The sequence below is a fragment of the Haliotis rubra genome, unplaced genomic scaffold (genome assembly GCF_003918875.1).
Source record: "Haliotis rubra isolate DU_JTF1 unplaced genomic scaffold, ASM391887v1 Scf308, whole genome shotgun sequence".
Taxonomy (NCBI): Eukaryota; Metazoa; Mollusca; class Gastropoda; order Lepetellida; family Haliotidae; genus Haliotis; species Haliotis rubra.
The window spans coordinates 296,229-317,367 of NW_025766978.1; the positions used below are offsets into that span (position 1 = coordinate 296,229).

The following is a 21,139-nucleotide window of genomic DNA, read 5'->3' on the forward strand; positions in this document are numbered from 1 at the left end:
TATGGTGCGCTCTGGATTATAGGGGTGTCACTGGGTATGGTGCACTCTGGAATATAGGGCGTTCATTGTGTATGATGCAGTCTTGATTATAGGGTTTCACTGGGTATGGTGCACTCTGGATTATAGGGTTTCACTGGGTATGGTGCACTCTGGATTATAGGGTTTCACTGGGTATGGTGCAATCTTGATTATAGGGTTTCACTGGGATATGGTGTACTCTGGATTATAGGGGTTTCACTGGGTATGGTGCAATCTTGATTATAGGGTTTCACTGGGTATGGTGCAATCTTGATTATAGGGTTTCACTGGGATATGGTGTACTCTGGATTATAGGGGTTTCACTGGGTATGGTGCAATCTTGATTATAGGGTTTCACTGGGTATGGTGCAATCTTGATTATAGGGTTTCACTGGGATATGGTGTACTCTGGATTATAGGGGTTTCACTGGGTATGGTGCAATCTTGATTATAGGGTTTCACTGGGTATGGTGCAATCTTGATTATAGGGTTTCACTGGGATATGGTGTACTCTGGATTATAGGGGTTTCACTGGGTATGGTGCAATCTTGATTATAGGGTTTCACTGGGTATGGTGCAATCTTGATTATAGGGTTTCACTGGGATATGGTGTACTCTGGATTATAGGGGTTTCACTGGGTATGGTGCAATCTTGATTATAGGGTTTCACTGGGTATGGTGCAATCTTGATTATAGGGTTTCACTGGGTATGGTGCAATCTTGATTATAGGGTTTCACTGGGATATGGTGTACTCTGGATTATAGGGGTTTCACTGGGTATGGTGCAATCTGGATTATAGGGTTTCACTGGGTATGGTGCAATCTTGATTATAGGGTTTCACTGGGTATGGTGCAATCTTGATTATAGGGGTTTCACTGGGATATGGTGCACTCTTGGATTATAGGGGTTTCACTGGGTATGGTGCACTCTTGATTATAGGGTTTCACTGGTTATGGTGCACTTTTGACTAAAGGGGCGTACACTGGAAGTAATACAATCCGGATGATAGGGGTTTCACAGGGACCTGTTCAGTCCAGATTGAGGTGGAGGGGGGGTGTACTTGGATGGGTGCAGTTGGATTAAGGAGTTTTCCCGGTAAAAATGCAGTCAAATGGAACTCTTCCTTGCAAATTCATTGATAACTTATAGCTAAAATACATTGAATTATCATGAAACGGCCCTCCCATTATCAGAAATTTGCGGGCCGCTGCAAATGATATTGGACCGCTCAACCTTAACGACGGGCCACTATCAGTTCTGTTGTCAAGTGACGTCATAGTGGGTGCGTGGACTTACGGTTCATTCGACATTGGCTTTGGACTGGCCGATATTCTGGGTCATACAAGTCAAAGCAACACGAATTCCCGCTTTAAATAGCGATAATATTGGCTTTCTTGCTGGTGCTAACCTTAAAGGTCACATGCAACCAACAAATCAAACATAATTAAAACACAATTATCACTTATTCATGACATATAATATACATTGCTGGTTATGAAAAAAACATATAAACAAAATTATAAGCCTATAATCGCAAATCAAAAGTGCAATATTGTGTACTTGGGTTTACTTCCCAAGACACGAAGCAGCCGGGATACCGAACCCGGTCAGAGCGGGTGGGTGTGCACTCAAGTGTAACGGCTGGTTCATTTGCAGATGCCCTCATGATGTGTGTGTATATATAGAGATGTTGGGTTTTGTAAATACATGCTCATTTTTTGTGTATAACATTTTGCAATCAACAGACATCATAACATGTCATGTGTTCAAGTATCACACCTGCCTGTCTGTGTAATTACATAATGTGACCGAGACCGCACTCGGGCCATAAATCAATGCGTTTTGTTTATGGTGTATAGCCTGATTGGTGTTAAGTTCAAATTGCATGTGGTCAGTGATCGAAGTTGTGTATTGAATATTGTCATTAGCAGACAGGCAGGCAGACACACAGGTGTCAACAAACAAGACATTGAGTTTTGTCTGTGACAACGACATATTTATATCACAGTTAGAAATTCTGTCAACGCTAAATAATGACATTGCTTTTAAGTATCGAACTGAGAAAGTGACTCGGTAAGAAGAACGTGTGGTGAAATAGACAAATGAAATTATATAAACAGTTAATTTACTGTCATAACATATAAAAAGCTCGCGCCTGTGAGATATCAACAAAACATTAGAAAAATAGCTCACACCAAAGCCTTCACCGAGTATTAACCCGACAACCCGCTTCCAAGTTGCGCGAACCTATTTCACTGCGCACGTGCTATGAGCGCAGCCCAGCTGTTGAAACCACTTGAATTCCCCCCAAACGCTGGGGGAAAATTAGTGAATCGTTTGAACTACGATTTCGCGCGGTTTTTTTTCATCGCGTTATTTTTCAACTTTATAAGTTGAATTTGCATTTTTGATGATTTGTTTCGGTAAGTCCATACCGAAAGGTATCAGAATCTGCAAAGTTGTGTTTTACTTTGCATGTGACCTTTAACAATTGCACTATTAACGTTGTTGTTGGACCAAAACCGAACACTGACATAGTTTGACATGTTGCAGGCTATGGTCGTGTCAAAGGCCAAGGTCGAATATCGTCACTTTCTGTTGTGACGTCACTTGAATTGTTCGATGACGTAATTGCATTCGGTCAGTCAACCCCGTCAGAGGTTGGTTTTGAGTAAATTTACAGTCAAATTCCTTCATTGTTTCCATTTTATTTTCAACACAAATTCCATGTATTTTAGCAATAATAAAGGTAATGCTATTTTTTAGGGCATTATCATTTGCAGAAGCCCTCGGTCTTTTTCAACTGTTAATGGAAGACCGCAGGCTTCTGCAAATGATAATGCCCTCAAAAATAGCGTTACCCTTATAATATCCTCCGGCCATACAGTAGATTCTCAACTAAGGGCACACAAGTGCAGAACGATAATGCTCCATTCATCTGAAGTATCCGATGGCTATAGCTAGATGCTCTTACCACAGGTCCATCTGATGACCCGGAGGTCATTGATGTGGGCTGACCAGTCGAGTCCGCCATGATATATTGACATCATCATTCAGTATTATATTTGTTTGACTCACTTCTTTATATTTCTGTACTGCAGGTCACGTGTCCGCAGTAAAATTATCATAGTGAGTACGTGATATTTTGGTATTCAGAATTATATTTCTCCGTGAGGTTACCTTGAAAGGGACAGCTGTGCTGGCGAGGATCCGGGGCTATCACACTTCCTGGAATAAATGGGTCTCCAGACTAACGAGGGATTGTAATACAGAAGTTGTCATATTTTGTATTTAGTCTTTTAAATATTTTGCTTTTATAATGTTTCCCATGACTAACGTATTTTTTGGACTGACGAGGATCGGGGACCGATGTGCTTCCCGAAGGGCCGGTGTTACTGAAATAATGTAATCTGGGCTGGTGTGGTCTCCAGACCGACGGGGTCTCCGAAATAACGTGATCTAGATTAATATGGTCTCCAGATAGATGGGTGTGTCGGGCAATGTATGTCCAAGATTGACAGTGTATGTCGACTTATGTGGTCTGCGCTGATGGGTTCTCCAGATTGACAGGTAGTCGGTCATGGGTTGAAGGGATCTCAGGACTGACGGGGGTTCTGGACTCACATGGATTTTGGACTAACGGGGGTTCTAGACTCACATGGATTTTGGACTAACGGGGGTTCTAGACTCACATGGATTTTGGACTAACGGGGGTTCTAGACTCACATGGATTTTGGACTAACGGGGGTTCTAGACTCACATGGATTTTGGACTAACGGGGGTTCTGGACTCACATGGATTTTGGACTAACGGGGGTTCTGGACTCACATCGTTTCTGGAATGATCGGGGTGTGGGGTAAAATGTCTCAAAGGTTTCCGTGGTGGACGGAACTTAGGGATCATCAGTGTACACATCCGAGTTGTATGACCATGAACCATGAGACAACATACGTCCACATGCCCACGAACACGCAGACAACAGATGCCGAGCCGCTCACGCCAACACTCGATGCGATAAGGGGATTAAATACAACGAGTATTCAGAATTATCGATCACCATGGCGATCTGACCTAGCCATGCATGTGGCGTATCAGTTCATCCATTTTTCACTCAACACCGTCGAGATGTCACATTGTCACGTCCTTCTGGGACAAATTAGCTTGGAATAACTTCCTCTCCTTCTTTCAGCCATTCTTATCAGTGATTAGCTCCCAGATGAACTGTGAAGACAAAGCTTCATCACGAGAGATATGAGTAGACCTCATTGAAGCTTCGTGAAGGGTGAGTGAGTGGGTTTGTTCAGTGCTGAGCAGCAGTTCAAGTGGATCACGGCGCGTCTGTTCTCCGCGAATAGCCGTGTGCCACTCACTCCTGAACTGACCAGCAATGGTGTGGAGCTACAAAAACATACAGAATGACCGGGAATCGAACCCACGGCCATTGCGTACTGGCACGCCCAAGGGAAGCACCTCAGCACATGGCCCTACAAACACAATCCATATCTCCGGCGCTTGTAGAGGTGTTGTAAATATATCCAAATTTATCTAACTTGTTGCACTGATGCAGCAAGTCTCTACAATAGACGCTGGGTCCACTGCATCGTGCAGCAGTATAGATTGTTCAGCGACAGCTGGCAATTATCTGCATTCCGTTACATTTCATACCGCTAAAAAATCTCCAAACCAATAATGTTTATTACATTCGTTTGTCGTCATGTTTATCTACCACATTCACAGACGGACACCCTTTACGTGATAATCAATAGGAATGCAAAAATACAAACTGAGGGGCTGCTATACGTATTGTGAGATATATACTTGAGCGAACATTGTTTATGCTGATTTGATTTGCACTAACTGAATTAAAAATTGAAATTGTACATTGCATTAGCACCTAACCACTTAAGAATGCAGGACATGTCACGAGCTTGAGATTTGAGACATTTTTTCTGCACTGCAAGCGCTATTCTCCGGGAGGTCGCAAGTACATTATTGCCGCTTGGTGGAATTGAATTTTCAGACTTTACACGTAATGCAACGCACACAGTGTCACCTTGGAGTTGATAGATTAAAAACCGCGTCTACACCACCTCCAGCAATCGTATTGTCCTTACAGTATATGTATATACCACTGCATTCACTTCATTTGCACTTGGATTTTGAGGTCAACGACGCTGGATACTACTGTTGAGTGTTGAGGTCAACTGTTGGCCACAAATGAGGAGTCATATACTGTTGTCAGTGTTGAGGCCAGCTCGTCACGTCGAACTGTTGGTCACAATGAGGGGCCTAGGCATCATAGTGTTGTCAATGAGGGAGGCATGTTGAGGCCAGCTCGTCCAGCTCGTCACGTCGAACTGTTGGTCACAATGAGGGAGGCCTATAGTGTTGTCAGTGTTGATATCAACTCGTCACGTCGAACTGTTGGTCACAATGAGGGAGGCATATAGTGTTGTCAGTGTTGAGGTCAACTCGTCACGCCTAACTGTTGGTTACAATGAGGGAGGCATATACTGTTGTCAGTGTTGAGGCCAGCTCGTCACGTCGAACTGTTGGTTACAATGAGGGAGGCATATACTGTTGTCAGTGTTGAGGCCAGCTCGTCACGCCTAACTGTTGGTCACAATGAGGGAGGCACATAGTGTTGTCAGTATTGAGTTCACTCGTCTCGCCAAACTGTTGGTCACAATGAGGGAGGCATATAGTGTTGTCAGTGTTGAGGTCAACTCGTCACGTCAAACTGTTGGTCACAATGAGGGAGGCATATAGTGTTGTCAGTGTTGAGGTCAACTCGTCACGCCGAACTGTTGGTCACAATGAGGGAGGCATATACTGTTGTCAGTGTTGAGGCCAGCTCGTCACGCCGAACTGTTGGTCACAATGAGGGAGGCACATAGTGTTGTCAGTGTTGAGGCCAACTCGTCACTCGTCTCGCCAAACTGTTGGTTAGCATTTACAATGAGGGAGGCATATAGTGTTGTCAGTGTTGATATCAACTCGTCACGCCGAACTGTTGGTCACAATGAGGGAGGCATATACTGTTGTCAGTGTTGAGGCCAGCTCGTCACGCCGAACTGTTGGTCACAATGAGGGAGGCACATAGTGTTGTCAGTGTTGAGTTCACTCGTCTCGCCAAACTGTTGGTCACAATGAGGGAGGCACATAGTGTTGTCAGTGTTGAGTTCAACTCGTCACGTCGAACTGTTGGTTACAATGAGGGAGGCATATAGTGTTGTCAGTGTTGAGGTCAACTCGTCACGCCGAACTGTTGGTTACAATGAGGGAGGCATATACTGTTGTCAGTGTTGAGGTCAGCTCGTCACGCCAAACTGTTGGTCACAATGAGGGAGGCACATAGTGTTGTCAGTGTTGAGGTCAACTCGTCTCGCCGAACTGTTGGTCACAATGAGGGAGGCACTATAGTGTTGTCAGTGTTGAGGTCAACTCGTCACGCCGAACTGTTGGTCACAATGAGGGAGGCCTATACTGTTGTCAGTGTTGAGGTCAACTCGTCACGCCGAACTGTTGGTTACAATGAGGGAGGCATATAGTGTTGTCAGTGTTGAGGCCAGCTCGTCACGTCGAACTGTTGGTTACAATGAGGGAGGCATATACTGTTGTCAGTGTTGAGGCCAGCTCGTCACGCCGAACTGTTGGTTACAATGAGGGAGGCACATAGTGTTGTCAGTGTTGAGGTCAACTCGTCACGTCGAACTGTTGGTTACAATGAGGGAGGCACATAGTGTTGTCAGTGTTGATATCAACTCGTCACGCCGAACTGTTGGTCACAATGAGGGAGGCCTATAGTGTTGTCAGTGTTGAGGTCAACTCGTCACGCCGAACTGTTGGTTACAATGAGGGAGGCATATACTGTTGTCAGTGTTGAGGCCAGCTCGTCACGCCGAACTGTTGGTTACAATGAGGGAGGCATATACTGTTGTCAGTGTTGAGGCCAGCTCGTCACGTCGAACTGTTGGTCACAATGAGGGAGGCATATACTGTTGTCAGTGTTGAGGCCAGCTCGTCACGCCGAACTGTTGGTTACAATGAAGGAGGCACATAGTGTTGTCAGTGTTGAGGTCAACTCGTCACGCCGAACTGTTGGTTACAATGAGGGAGGCACATAGTGTTGTCAGTGTTGAGGTCAACTCGTCACGTCGAACTGTTGGTCACAATGAGGGAGGCATATAGTGTTGTCAGTGTTGAGGTCAACTCGTCACGCCGAACTGTTGGTTACAATGAGGGAGGCATATAGTGTTGTCAGTGTTGAGGTCAACTCGTCACGTCGAACTGTTGGTCACAATGAGGGAGGCATATAGTGTTATCAGTGATGAGGTCAACTCGTCACGTCGAACTGTTGGTCACAATGAGGGAGGCATATACTGTTGTCAGTGTTGAGGTCAACTCGTCACGCCGAACTGTTGGTCACAATGAGGGAGGCATATACTGTTGTCAGTGTTGAGGCCAGCTCGTCACGTCGAACTGTTGGTCACAATGAGGGAGGCATATACTGTTGTCAGTGTTGAGGCCAGCTCGTCACGTCGAACTGTTGGTCACAATGAGGGAGGCATATACTGTTGTCAGTGTTGAGGCCAGCTTGTCACGTCGAACTGTTGATTCACAATGAGGGAGGCATATACTGTTGTCAGTGCCGGCAGTTTACTACAATGCATACCGACGGTAATGAGTTGCTACTTAAAAATGTGCATTAGAAATTCGCTCTTTCTCCAGTGGTTGAGGCACGAAGTAACCACACCCGGTCGAGCTTCTTAAAGTCACACTTATGATGTAATCCTTCCCACTGGGACTTGAACAATATTCAATCATAGTCGCGTGTATGTTCTGGGATTGTGTCTGTCCATGTCAGACATTGGCTTGCAATATGAAAAGAAGACGTGAAAAGACTGTTTGGTCCCATCGACCCCTCTTGGATATCAGCAAATGAGTCCATTAGGCTGGACTTACTGTCGTGGGGGCGACTGAATGCACAGACTGAACCCTGCACGATCTGTGGCCAACGTCTGTGACAGCAGAACTCATTTCCACTGTAAGCCAAAGGAGGCCACATAGGGACTAAGTTGGTCGTCTCATCGCGCAATTTAAGGTTTACGGTCTGAGGTAGGGACAGTGTCCTTCAACGCATCTCTCTTTCATCAGCTAGTATCTGTTGTTTGTAATTATCACCCTGGTTCATGTGGAACCGAGGCAATAGTGGTACTTACAAAAGGTTGGTAGTGGCGACTCACTGGGATACAAACGATCGGACAGGATGCTCGTGTTGCGTGGGAGTTCCTTACTTGGGGCTGGTGGCCTTGAGACTCCACGTCATCTTGATTGCGGGATATGTGTTAGGAGTTGAATTGAAGTTGTACGTCGCATTGTTTCAGCCTTATAGCGGCATATGTATCAGGAACTTGATATGAGAACATATACTACCACCGTAAACACTTCCAGATGAGCTCTTCGTCTCCCCGCCTTCGGTCGGCCATAACATGCATATGTTCGTCAGATCTCCATGGCGTACAGCATTAATCAACCCTTTCATAGTTGGTCACAACGTTTTCACGACACCAATGTTATTTTATTTCTGGGAGGCTGTTTGAGTGATTTAACAACTATCTTATACATTCATAAAATTTAAACGAGTGTGTAATTCTTATCCTCAATCAACATTTACCCATCAGCAGTCACCAGTCATCAATTGGAATGTGAGCATGACATTGCTTCCATATATGTTTGTCATGTCAGATATGTCCTGCCTTCTACCGAGAGCCGACCCAGTATCAGCTCTCTGCTCGTTTTAAATGTCTTCTGTATCCTCATTCCTCCTTATCTTCATCCTTCCCTTTTCAACCTGGCATTCTCTTTCCTCTTGCAAAGCCTAGCCTCAATGTTTCTCTACTTGTTTCATGCACCCGTTTATCTCATATGCGCCCCCTCCTCATCCCTGCAATCATCCTGTGCCGTGCACCCCCTCCAACTCGTGTCCCCGACCCTCCCCTCCTTGTGTCCCCTGACTTGTGCGTCCTACTATCACCCCTGTCACGTCCTCTTTCTTCACCACGGCGTCCACTTTCCTAAAACATTCCTGTCCCTTCATCACTTTTCTCCCAGGAAACCTATTTTCCCAATCATCCGTTGTCCTCTGCATCTCCACTTGCACCACTTGTTTCCAACAACGTCCCTGGGCTGCGTCTCATCTCCAATCAGACAGTTCGTAACCGACTGAGGGAAGCAGATATCCGAGCACGTCGACCAGTTAGATGACTGTTACGATGACATCACTTCTTCGTGCATGGTGGAGAACAGTTCTCTCCAGTGACGAGTCATGCTGCGCAGGGTTGGTGGAAGAGCCATGGTTTACAGGAGTCGCAATGAACGTTACGCTGCTAATTGTGTGCAACAGGCCGACCGTTTTGGAGGCAAAAGTGTGATGGTGTGGGCTGGCATCTCACACAGTGGCCGAGCAGAGCTAGTGCAAGTTGCAGGTACACGTGTACGATACAGGGATGAGCCCTTGCAACCCTACGTTGTCCCATTTCTTCACCGTCATGGAGGGAGTTTCCAGCATGACAATGCAAGACCGTTTATGGCTTACCCGATCGCCATATCTTTCACCTATTTAACATTTGTTGGATGTTCTTGACGGACGAGTACGACAACGTCATCCTTCTCCAGGAACACTCTAAGGACTGTGACAGGCTCTCCAACAGGAGTGGCAGAACATTCAACAACGCACATCTCATTTCTTCCATGGGGAGGCGGGGCCATGCAGAGATAAACGTTAATGCGGGGACATACCCGCTATAAAAAATATGACACCCCCAGTTGCTGTTAATTGTCTTTGATGTTTCATTTCGTGAACAAGGTATCATTCTTATTGGAGATACGATCAGTTGATAACCTAAGAGCATGTATTCGATGTTGTTTTTATAAATATTTGTTTTCCGAGTAAAATATATCTCCCTGAAATTTGATGTTAGGTTACTTTCTTTGAAAAATATATATCGCCCTGTCTCATGTGTCCTGTTTCCTCCACAGTATCCTTTCCGTATGCATCCCACTCTGGATATTCGTGTATGTGTAATGTATGGCACATTATATCTATGTCATTCCTAGATACTGGCGAATGTGTAATGTGGGGTACATTCTCTATGTCATTCCTGGATACTGGCGAATGTGTAATGCGGGCACATTCTCTATGTCATTCCTAGATACTGGCGAATGTGTGATGTGTAGTAGTAGTAGTAGTAGTAGCAGTAGTAGGTGGAGGAGGAGTTGTAGTAGTAGCAGGTCGAGGAGGAGTTGTAGTAGTAGCAGCAGTAGTAGTAGTAGTAGCAGCAGCAGTAGTAGTAGTAGCAGTAGTAGTAGGTGGAGGAGTTGTAGTAGTAGTAGTAGGTGGAGGAGTTGTAGTAGTAGCTGTAGTAGCAGTAGTAGTAGTTGTAGTTGTAGTAGTAGTAGTAGTAGCAGTAGTAGTAGTAGTAGTTGTAGTAGTAGTAGTAGTAGTATCGCAGTATTAGTAGGTGGAGGAGGAGTTGTAGTAGTAGCAGTAGTAGTAGAAGTAGCAGTGGTAGTAGTAGTAGTAGTAGGTGGAGGAGTTTGTAGTAGTAGCAATAGTAGTAGTAGTAGTAGCAGTGGTAGTAGTAGTAGTGGTAGTAGTAGTGAGTAGTAGCAGATAGGTAGGGAGGGAGTTTGTAGTGAGTAGTAGAGTGAAAACGATTATCAATGATGTCTGAAATGTAGGTCTTTGGTATATATACATCTCGTTTTCACGATCCAAATATGTTTTTACGCATGACTGCGAATTCACAAACTTGTCAGTGGAACATCTAAACGTTCAATGTTAGCCATTAGACGTCCCTGGTGTCCAATCACAGAAGTCAGTTCAGTTCAAAGGTAACGTTCAATGTGAGCCATTGCTGCATTCAAGAAAGTAGTTCAGAGATCACGTGTCGTCAACTCTATTGACCTCCTCTGCTATGTTCAGATGAACCTTTTCCGAATCTGCATCGTAAACCGCTTTTGTTTCCTTAGCGCAATTGTCATTGCCATTCCTGACTGGAGAACGATTGATAATAACTGATGGCTGTGTCTCAACGTTAGTGTACTGTGTATAGCTGTTCGAAGCACTGTTTTGACGTGAAGGGAAAAAGAGGCATGGTACTACCAGTTTGAACTCTTTCTTAAAGTTATCATTCATCCAGGCATACAGGAAAGGGTTATATATCGTTGAGCTCATTGCGATGACATGGGCAATGAAGAATATCAAAGTGAAATAGTACCACACAGCAATGGTCGTCTCATACTCTCGGACAAGATGGACAACATTCAAGGGCATCCAGCAACACACAAATATCGTAACCATGGCAATCAACATTCTGTTGGTACGCTTTTTTCTTTTAATCTCCAGTTCATCCCGCTCCCGCGTCCTTGACCCTGAGCCAATCTTGACCTTCGTTCTTTTCTTCAAGGCCAAGGACACCATGGTGTAGCAGAAGGTGATTATACTGCAAGGCACTATGTACTGTAAGACTAGACTGGTTACAGTGAAAAACTGCCGGGCTTGAACTCGCGGCCATTTCTCGGAGCATGCGTAGCTGTCCGTCTTATTGGTCACCTCAACCTCGTGGTATATTCCGAGCGGTAACGAAATGGACACGGAAATGATCCATATAGCGATAATCATCAAGAGACACATGTAGATCTTCATACGCGGTTTGAAGGGGTACACAATCACGAAATACCGGTCAACGGCAATGGCGGTGGAGGTCAGGGTCGAGACGTACACGCTGATGCAGAGGATCATGGGAACGATGTGACAGAGTCCCTCTCCAAACACCCAGGAATCCAGGAAATACGAGATGGGAGTGAAGGGTACTGCTAGGAGGGCGATCAAAATGTCTGACACGGCCAGGTTGGTGATGAAGATGTTTGTAATGGTTTGCATGGCCTTGTTTCTCAGCACGACGTACACCACGAGGGAGTTGCCGGTGATGCCCAGGAGGAAGATGATGCAGTACATGATGATGAAGAGGACCATCAACCACGTGAGACGCATGACCTGCTGGTTGTCCTCAGGGTCCATCAGGGGGTAGTAAGGGGAGACGCTCTCATAACGGGGGGCTTGTTGGGTGGTGCTGTCACCCCCCCAATTACTTGCCACGTATCCGCTGGATGACGTAATAAGAGACATGGTGGCTGTGACGTCACTTCCGCTCAAGATATGAGATCAGTTGGCAACACAGGTCAAGGACATACCTGAAACAATTGGAAATAATGAATGAAACAATGACAAAAGTGATAATTACCCATATATCTATAACGCTTATGAAAACATTAACTCGTACAACAAAAAGTAGTCCTAACATATCAACAATCGCATGGTCTCTAGCGGAAACTTTAGATTAAGGGAATTTGAGTAATAAGGGCAAACCGACAATTGAGTCTATACATGCTTCATGCCACATGCCTGAGTGACCTACTAAATGACAGACATCTTCATGGGGGGACCCGAAGCCAGTGACACTGACAACTGATGGCACAGAAGATTCAACACACTGGCATCGTATGTTGTTATATCGGTTTAATCGGTTTAAGACTTCCCTGTTAGGTATATTGCGTGGGAATGATGGCTATCACATGTCGTCACATCACTGTGATGCCGATCAACTCACTCACTCACTCACCCACCCGAACCACCCACCCATCCTCTCACTCACTCACTCAATCACTCAGTCACTCAGGTTGACAAGCGACAAACGGACATTAGACATTTCAACAAATATAAGTGAAAACATCTTGATGCTTAATTAACCACCAATGAGATTTTCCCCCATGAAAAGGAAACCAGTGGTAGTGTAAAACTGTGTTGTAGCGCGAGTAATGTGATGCCTTCCCAGAATACATATATCCTTTCCTGTTCCATGTGTATAGATACTGGTTGTGTAGGAGGCCGGACATAATTAACACCCACGCGCTTCTTGTATTTCTCAGATGAAATCTCCCACAACCACATGAAGAACAGCTAACATCATCTCGTGCCTGGACTTCAGGGGGCTACTATAAATACCGATCGACTCCTCTTATCATATGTTTGAAGAACTAGATTTTCTGTTGGTAAAGAATTATATCAACCAAATAAAAGTTGAATGCATGTTTAACGTGTCTGGTCACGTACATTTAAATTACACGTATATACGGGACGTGTCAGTGTTATGTGTTTGGTCACGTACATGCATATGGAACATATCAGTGTTCTGCCTATCACTATGAATCACTCTGATACGAATCAGTAATTCAGACCCGACACACGGGGAGACAGTAGTGGTCGATGTGTGTCACGTTTATACAAGACTCCATGTAAGTCTGTGTGTAACGCTTAGACAAAACACCATGCAAGTCTGAGTTTGAAAAGTCGACTCCAGGACATGTGAACTTCTTGGCATCAGTTTTTTCTTGGGCAAATGAAACTGACACAGCGATACGGAAGACGAAAATGACAGGTTCACTGGTTCAATACAATCTGAATTAATGCCGCAGTGACGTTCCAGCTTCCTTGTATCGGAGACAGTCATTCAATGTGACAAGCAGAACGAAATCCAATCAAAGCAGTATCTCATTATTGGAATAGGAAGAGTGACTCTGTCTTGCTGCCTGTAGCAGGGAGGCAGTAATTTGAGCAGCAGGTGCCACACTTTGGTTATCACTGTCACAACTTGATACTCATCCCAAGAATTCAAGGACATTTTGTGTGATGGGCCTTGGCGTCCAAAACACTCTACCGTCGTTAAGGGTATGTAAAATACAGACATAAACATACTCTATAACCTTGCTACCACGACCCGACAACTACACACGTGAAGTCAGCTAGCAGGGACTGTATAGTTCAAGACGTCGACGCAATACTTGCTTTCTCAACACACTATCGACTTATGTTCTCAGTATGCTAAGCTTGGAGTGCGACGATATGGCAGCGAGACAATGGTTTTCTGTGATACATTGGGCGCTTCACTCAATCGTTGTATTTATGCACAGTTTCTAAATGTTACTTCATAGGATGTAATTATGCCTGAAATGTCGATTATTTTGTGAATGATCTGTTGGATCAGGTGGCCCGGCTCTGGCACATGGCACATTGCATATCACTCAACCTGATGTTGTACATCGTTGATCATATCACTCTACCTGATGTGGTAGATAGTTGATCATATCACCCTACCTGATGTTGTAGATAGTTGATCATATCACTCTACCTGATGTTGTAGATAGTTAATCATATCACTCTACCTGATGTTGTAGATAGTTAATCATATCACTCTACCTGATGTTGTAGATAGTTAATCATATCACTCTACCAGATGTTGTAGATAGTTGATCATATCACTCTCTCTGATGTTGTAGATAGTTTATCATATCACTCTACCTGATGTTGTACATAGTTGATCATAATATCTATCGCAAGATTTTGGGACAGGCTGCGGTCACGAAGTTGAAGCTTTTAAGAACAACCTAGAGTTGTAAGTATGTTAATTGAGTGAACTTTGCTATTTAATGTTATCAAAAAGAACACACTGGAGCGTTCATCTAATACAGTTTTTTTCTGTAATTAGCGAAAACCCCAAACCCAAAGCCTTGGACATCAGGAGTGAAGTTTCCCGACAGACAGCTTCAAGTTACTGTACTTTGTTGTATGGCAGCGTACTGATTGTGTTCCCCGGCGAGTAACGCCTCTGTTACAAAATGTACTAAATACGCTGGCCGAACTTCGTCGGCTTGACCATTCAACTGCACTAGGGATTGTTTCTATAGCTACTTAAGACATAGTCACGTATTTAATTATCGCGTTGAGAGGGGTCAGTCGGCAAGTCATTAGACGAACACGTGGCTAGAATGACCACCTACTGTTGTGGTCCTCTTGAGTTGCGTGTCCGTCTTTGAAATGTAGATGAGCCCAGCTCAAGTGAAAGCATCCCCGACTGGCCGGCCTGCTACACAGGCAAATGATTCTTCAGACAAACGGCCAGATCGATGAACACAAACGTCAGGTGTTCGTAGTTAGTAATGACGAAATCAGGTGAGGATACAAATAGTTGTTTGGTTCAGTATTGGCCAACAGAAAGAAGAGTCACAATCAGACCACAGTCGTACCTTGTCATGTATAGTTAATGGTTGCGTCAAGTGCAGTGTGAATTATTAATGACCGGACTTAACCCGGGGAAGGAACTCCGTGCTGGAACCCTGACAGGTTGACAGCAGCTCATGTAGCACTTCTCATGCTGGGATATGATAACACAATTATCAACAGCTACAATGCAATATATGGTTCTCTCCGTTGGTATATATATCTTCAATTGTCAGTCAAGACTCGGTCAACACTCAACACCAGCCTCCAGACGTTAGGCGAACACGTAGACACACAATAAATTATTCTGTTCTAATACCGACTATAGAGACAGCTCGTCATGTATGTATGTATGTATGTATGTATGTATGTATGTATGTATGTATGTATGTATGTATGTATGTATGCATGTATGTATGTATGTATGTATGTATGTATGTGTGTGTGTGTGTGTGTGTGTGTGTGTGTGTGTGTGTGTGTGTATGTGTATGTGTGTGTGTGTGTGTGTGTGTGCGTACGTACGTACGAACGAACGAACGAACGTACGTACGTACGTACGTACGTACGTACGTATGTATGTATGTATGTATGTATGTATGTACCTCACACATAAATGTCGTTCTCTGCAGCTGATTGGCTAAGCGCTCTTCTATTTCCTGTTAGTAATTCTTTATCTCGAATAACTGAGTCATATGATGTGCAAAAAATACCGATGTTTTAGCAAAACCATGGAAGGAAGATAATGCCAAATTTGTTTTTCTTGTCGTCGGTCTTGGCTAATTGCATAACTCTGGTACGCCTTATTATGATCCGATACCCACGCTTCAAAATTAACATTGAGGTGTTTGGTAAGATAAATACTCTGTTCACTGGTCCCTCGAGGCCCATGGGTTGATGTGCCCTCTGTGTTTGTTTATGTTAAGTGACCAGTTAACAGCTTCAAACATTTACTTCGACCATCTGTCATCAGCCATCGTAATGCAAGCATCAGTGCCATCTGCATCTCCTTGACAACAGGGTCTTCATCCGGCTACACGTCAACTATGACTTCACTACTGCGCCATGTTTATATGTGTATGAGGAACTGGAGGTAGCCAGGTCCAGCGTTTGACAGTGAACATCTTCATCAGCAGGGTAATGAGGTTACATCTGTGTCCTCACCTTGATCAGGAACCACTTTACAACCAGCGCCACCTGCCGGGCATCTCACCACGCGATGTCTGCACGTGTGTATCTCACAGTGGCGCTTTAGCCCGGGGAGTTAGTCTAACTCTAGACGTGGTGTTCTGACCTCATTACTCAGACTACGTAACTCGGACTGACTGATGAACGACAACAAACAAGCATAAACAGGGACGTTGTCAGACGTCCAACCATTGGATTATATTCCTGGTCGATATGGAAGATTAGAATGGAAGAAAGTTACAGTCAAACACAAGTGATTATGTTGTGTTGTTACTGTTGCAAATGGATGTGTAGGAACACCCGTGACGTTGTAATCATAGTTTAATGCAGAGAACAACACTAGAAAAAACAAACACGTATAGTTATGAATAAATTCGTGCATTTAGATTGAATAAATGCTAATTACATAGTCCCAGAGTTAGCCAGCCAGAAACACACAGAGAATGTAGCGGTCCATGTTATATGTTGTTATCTGTGCATAATGCCTACTGTATGGGGCTCACCAGATGTACAAGATGGAGTGTTTGTTGGTGAGTCGCGGAATAGTCCATGTTATATGGTGTTATCTGTGCACCATCATGCCTACTGTATGGGGCTCACCAGATGTACAAGATGGAGTGTTTGTTGGTGAGTCGCGGAATAGTCCATGTTATATGGTGTTATCTGTGCACCATGCCTACTGTATGGGGCTCACCAGATGTACAAGATGGAGTGTTTGTTGTTGAGTTGTTAACGCCACTTTCAGCAATATTCCCGCTGTATAGCGACTGTCTAACTGCTGGAGCCTGGACCAAGCAGTCCAGCGTCACCGTGAGCAACTGAGACACACACTCGCGTACACACCTTACATACACAACTGGTAGAAATGTGTAGAATGACAAATATGCAGTGACGATTTAGCTGTCTAAAATCATACAGTTCCATTTCAAACTTGTTTCATGACTTCCTGGACACAAGCGCTAGCGTCGCTGTACGAGCTGACCCTGTGAACACATGCATGACTTTCAGACTGTGTAAACTCCAGTGTAAACACTACACCAAGCAGAAAAATAAACGGAAGAGCGAAATTAATTACCCCAGCTTGAACTATTAGTTTCACAGCTGTGGTTAGGAGCACACCTACATCGGTCTACCCATCAACTTCCTGCATCGGAGTGCCATGATCAGAGATTCACCATTCATCATTCTGTCTCCACCAGTCAGGTTATACACAGAAGTAGAGACCATATACCGGTATATGGTCTCTGACAGAAGGTACGGAAGATGAACACAAACAAAACAAGGCTACTCAAGTCATATCTTTATGACATATGTATGACTGAGCTTCCAACAAAATGAGGTCGACAAAATACACCCCGCTGACGATTACGATATTAGTAGTTACCACAGCATCAATAAATCGCCGTCACCCTCGCCGCTGACAGTGAGACAGCTTAAAAGCATCTGTGGCCCAAAGGTTTTACACTGGTGGCGGTCTCAGGGGAGCTGCAGACTGCTGGGAGGACACGGGCGATGACACGTCGTGTCTGGCTAGTAATGTTTAATCCTGTTTTGAGGCTGATGAACGTCTTGTATGTTTCTATTTCCTTTCACTTAGGGTAAATATAAACAATTCTCAAATAACACGATGGGTGGACGGAGTCCCAGAAAACCGGGTGCAGAGAGAATGTGGGTGGACTGTACCCAGGAAACCGGGTACATCGAGAGTGGGGGAGGGGAAATCACAGGAAACCGGGTACATAGAGAATGTGGGTGGACGGGGTGCCAGGAAACCGGGTACATCGAGAATGTGGATGGACGGGTCCCAGGAAACCGGGTACATAGAGAATGTCCGTGCTTGATACAGTAACATGATTCTTAGTCATTAACCTGGTATATGAATGTACAAAGGAACCCCGCTAAATCGGACAGTACAATAATCAGCCTGTGGTTGTCACTCTAACGACTGTATACACATTTACTATGGGTCGTGATGCGGAGTTCTACAGGCTACTGATGGTAGGTGTTCACACGGCGGTAGCTGGTCACATGTATGCTGAAGTTTCCTGACCTACCACATAGCCCGGGAGTACGTGCCCATTAAGCTGGTCAGTCAATGAAGGTCAGGCTTTGCGACTTTTGTACATATAACCTCACTCATGATTGCTGATGCTGATGATGTCAATCACTGGATTGTCTGAGGTACGCGCGGTTATTTCATGACTGTCATATAAATGGATTACAGCCGAGTGAACCTCTAGGAACTCAAACTCAGTACAATGCAGCACAGAAAATCTCTTAGCAGATGGTCCAACAACTCCACTGAGAGGTTTAAGATGTTGAACAGTTTGTATAAATAAAAGAAATATTGGGAAATACATCAACAACCAGTAGACCGGCAACCCTTGGATCACCCTTTATGTCGTTTAGACAGAATGCAGAAATATCTTTGGTTTTAATCCAGAATGTATTTCTGCTGATATATGTGACTAACAAATATCAGCAATATAATAGAATATGTCATGTAAAGTTCCTCGAAGTCACATCCATGTTGCCTGATGCTAGAGGCAATACCCACGTACCCGTGATGCACATGGTGTGAGCTGTTGGCGCCCCCTGTGCGGCATGTTTTCCACATGTGTCCAGTTGTCCGTGAATACATCTACCTGCTATTCAGATTATTATGCCAAATGTTTAAGCGGATAATATAGACTAGATACTCTCTTGCATTGCGATTTTCTATTTCAGACATGGTTGTTTGAAGCAGATCAGTGTCCTATTGTTTGCAGTATCTGATCATATAAAACCACATGCTCGCCCCTCTGCTTATCTATACCAGATGTCGAACTACTGCAATGTAAATTAGGAATAATATTCATGTACTGATCATTGCCGTATCACTTAAGCCATTGTTGACTAATGAAGTGCATTGGATATATCATAATATATGCAATTCATATAGCATCTGGACATGATTCAGTGATATTCGCATTCATATTGTCACTCGACATTGTAATTATCCAAATACATATTCACTTAAATATATGACTAGCTGTTATTGTAACCTTTTGTCCTCTCCTACCTATTGCTACCATAGAGTAGGACATGCTGCCATTTCAGTGGTTTCACTGGTTTCACTGGGTTTAGTGGTTTCACTGGGTTTAGTGGTTTCACTGGGTTTAGTGGTTTAAGTGGTTTCAGTGGTTTTACTGGGTTTAGTGGTTTCACTGGGTTCAGCGGTTTCACTAGTTTCACTGGGTTTAGTGGTTTCACTGGGTTCACTGGATTTATTGGTTTCACTGGGTTCACTGGGTTTAGTGGTTTCACTGGTTTCACTGGGTTGAGTGGTTTCACTGTGTTCAGTGGTTTCACTGGGTTTAGTGGTTTTACTGGGTTTTGTGGTTTCACTGGTTACACTGGGTTCAGTGGTTTCACTGGGTTCACTGGGTTTAGTGGTTTAACTGGGTTTAGTGGTTTCACTGGGTTCACTGGTTTCACTGGGTTTAGTGGTTCCACTGGGTTTAGTGGTTTAACTGGGTTTAGTGGTTTCACTGGGTTCACTGGTTTCACTGGGTTTAGTGGTTCCACTGGGTTTAGTGGTTCCACTGGGTTTAGGGTTTAGTGGTTTCACTGGGTTCACTGGTTTCACTGGGTTTAGTGGTTCCACTGGGTTCAGTGGTTTCTGGAATCCAGTCAGATTATGGTATCGACAGGTTTCCCTTATATTCACTGCTTCGGCAGACTGCTTAATCCCTGGCGTTGACGTTTTGAGTTTAAAGTGATCAGTTTGATTACACTAGGGTTTTGACTGCGTGTTACTGTTGTTACGGGGAAGTCTTACATAACCTTGAAGATAATTGTTTCAATTTGAACCAAAGAAAATATGTGCGAAAATGTCCGAAGAAACGCAACCAAGCAGCTTGGCACTTATGGTGACATCTTCAACAATACAATTAGGCTTTAGACCGCCCCCGTAGTAGCACAACCCACGGCAAGATCAGCGGATTCGAACCACGGCACCTCCGACACAGCTTCCAGCCAGCAGTCCTTATAATCCAGGGTCTAGAGTTTCGAAACGTTCGTAGCCCTACGAACTTCTTAAGCCCATTCTTAACACATTGGCTACGATCAAAGTTAAGGATTGTTAGGGCTACGATCGTTTCGAAAATCTAGACCCAGGAGCAGAGGTATATCTGCGACAACAGTTCGATAACGTTTACGTGTCTACTGCGCCCAGCCTGAAGGTCAAGTCTGAAGCCAGAACATTGACGGTGACTTCTCCAGTTAAGCAGACAACACTTGCAGTGGGCTGCGCATGACTGGAGAAGGGTTCTCTTCACCGTGGAGTCACGTTTTATTCTTCACCGAGCTGACGGCAGGGCATCTGTTCTGATCTGTCACCCATTGGACACGTCTGGGATGGAATGGAGCGACATTTACGACGTCATCCGAATCCTTCAAAAACGTTGCACTAAGTCTGCTAAAGCCTTCCTCGAATGTCGAATGATCTTCCGCTGGATCTCCATCGATATCTAGCTGCGTCAGTGAAGCGAAGGCGCAAAACATGCGTCAGTGCACAAGGTGGACACGCTTGCAGCTGACTGCGTGAACTTTCTTATGAACATCCTCCTGGGTTGTGGCTATACCAGGTGAACTGTATGAACTCCGTTAAACATTAGTCTTTACATGGAATGACATTTCATTAGCTGCAGTAACAGTTTAACACTGATTCTGCATATTGTCTGTATGCCTTACATAGAGTATTTTTCAGAACCACACTGAAAGTTACCATTATCACAATATAGACTTTGTTACCATAATCTCAATAAGGTCTT

The 21,139-nt window shown here is 44.4% G+C and overlaps 1 protein-coding gene across 6 annotated transcripts in view; it reads right to left on the reverse strand.

Moving 5' to 3' along the window:
* Positions 1–10,962: 10,962 nt before the first annotated feature.
* Positions 10,963–21,139, reverse strand: part of LOC124282951 (neuropeptide Y receptor type 2-like) — a 165,026-nt gene continuing 154,849 nt past the window's right edge. For all 6 annotated transcript variants that reach the window (XM_046719007.1, XM_046719004.1, XM_046719006.1 and 3 more), the window contains one exon: positions 10,963–12,277. In XM_046719007.1, coding sequence (XP_046574963.1) covers positions 10,965–12,212 — 1,248 coding nt within the window. In that variant the 5' untranslated portion in view covers positions 12,213–12,277 and the 3' untranslated portion in view covers positions 10,963–10,964. The remainder of the gene's footprint in view (positions 12,278–21,139) is intronic.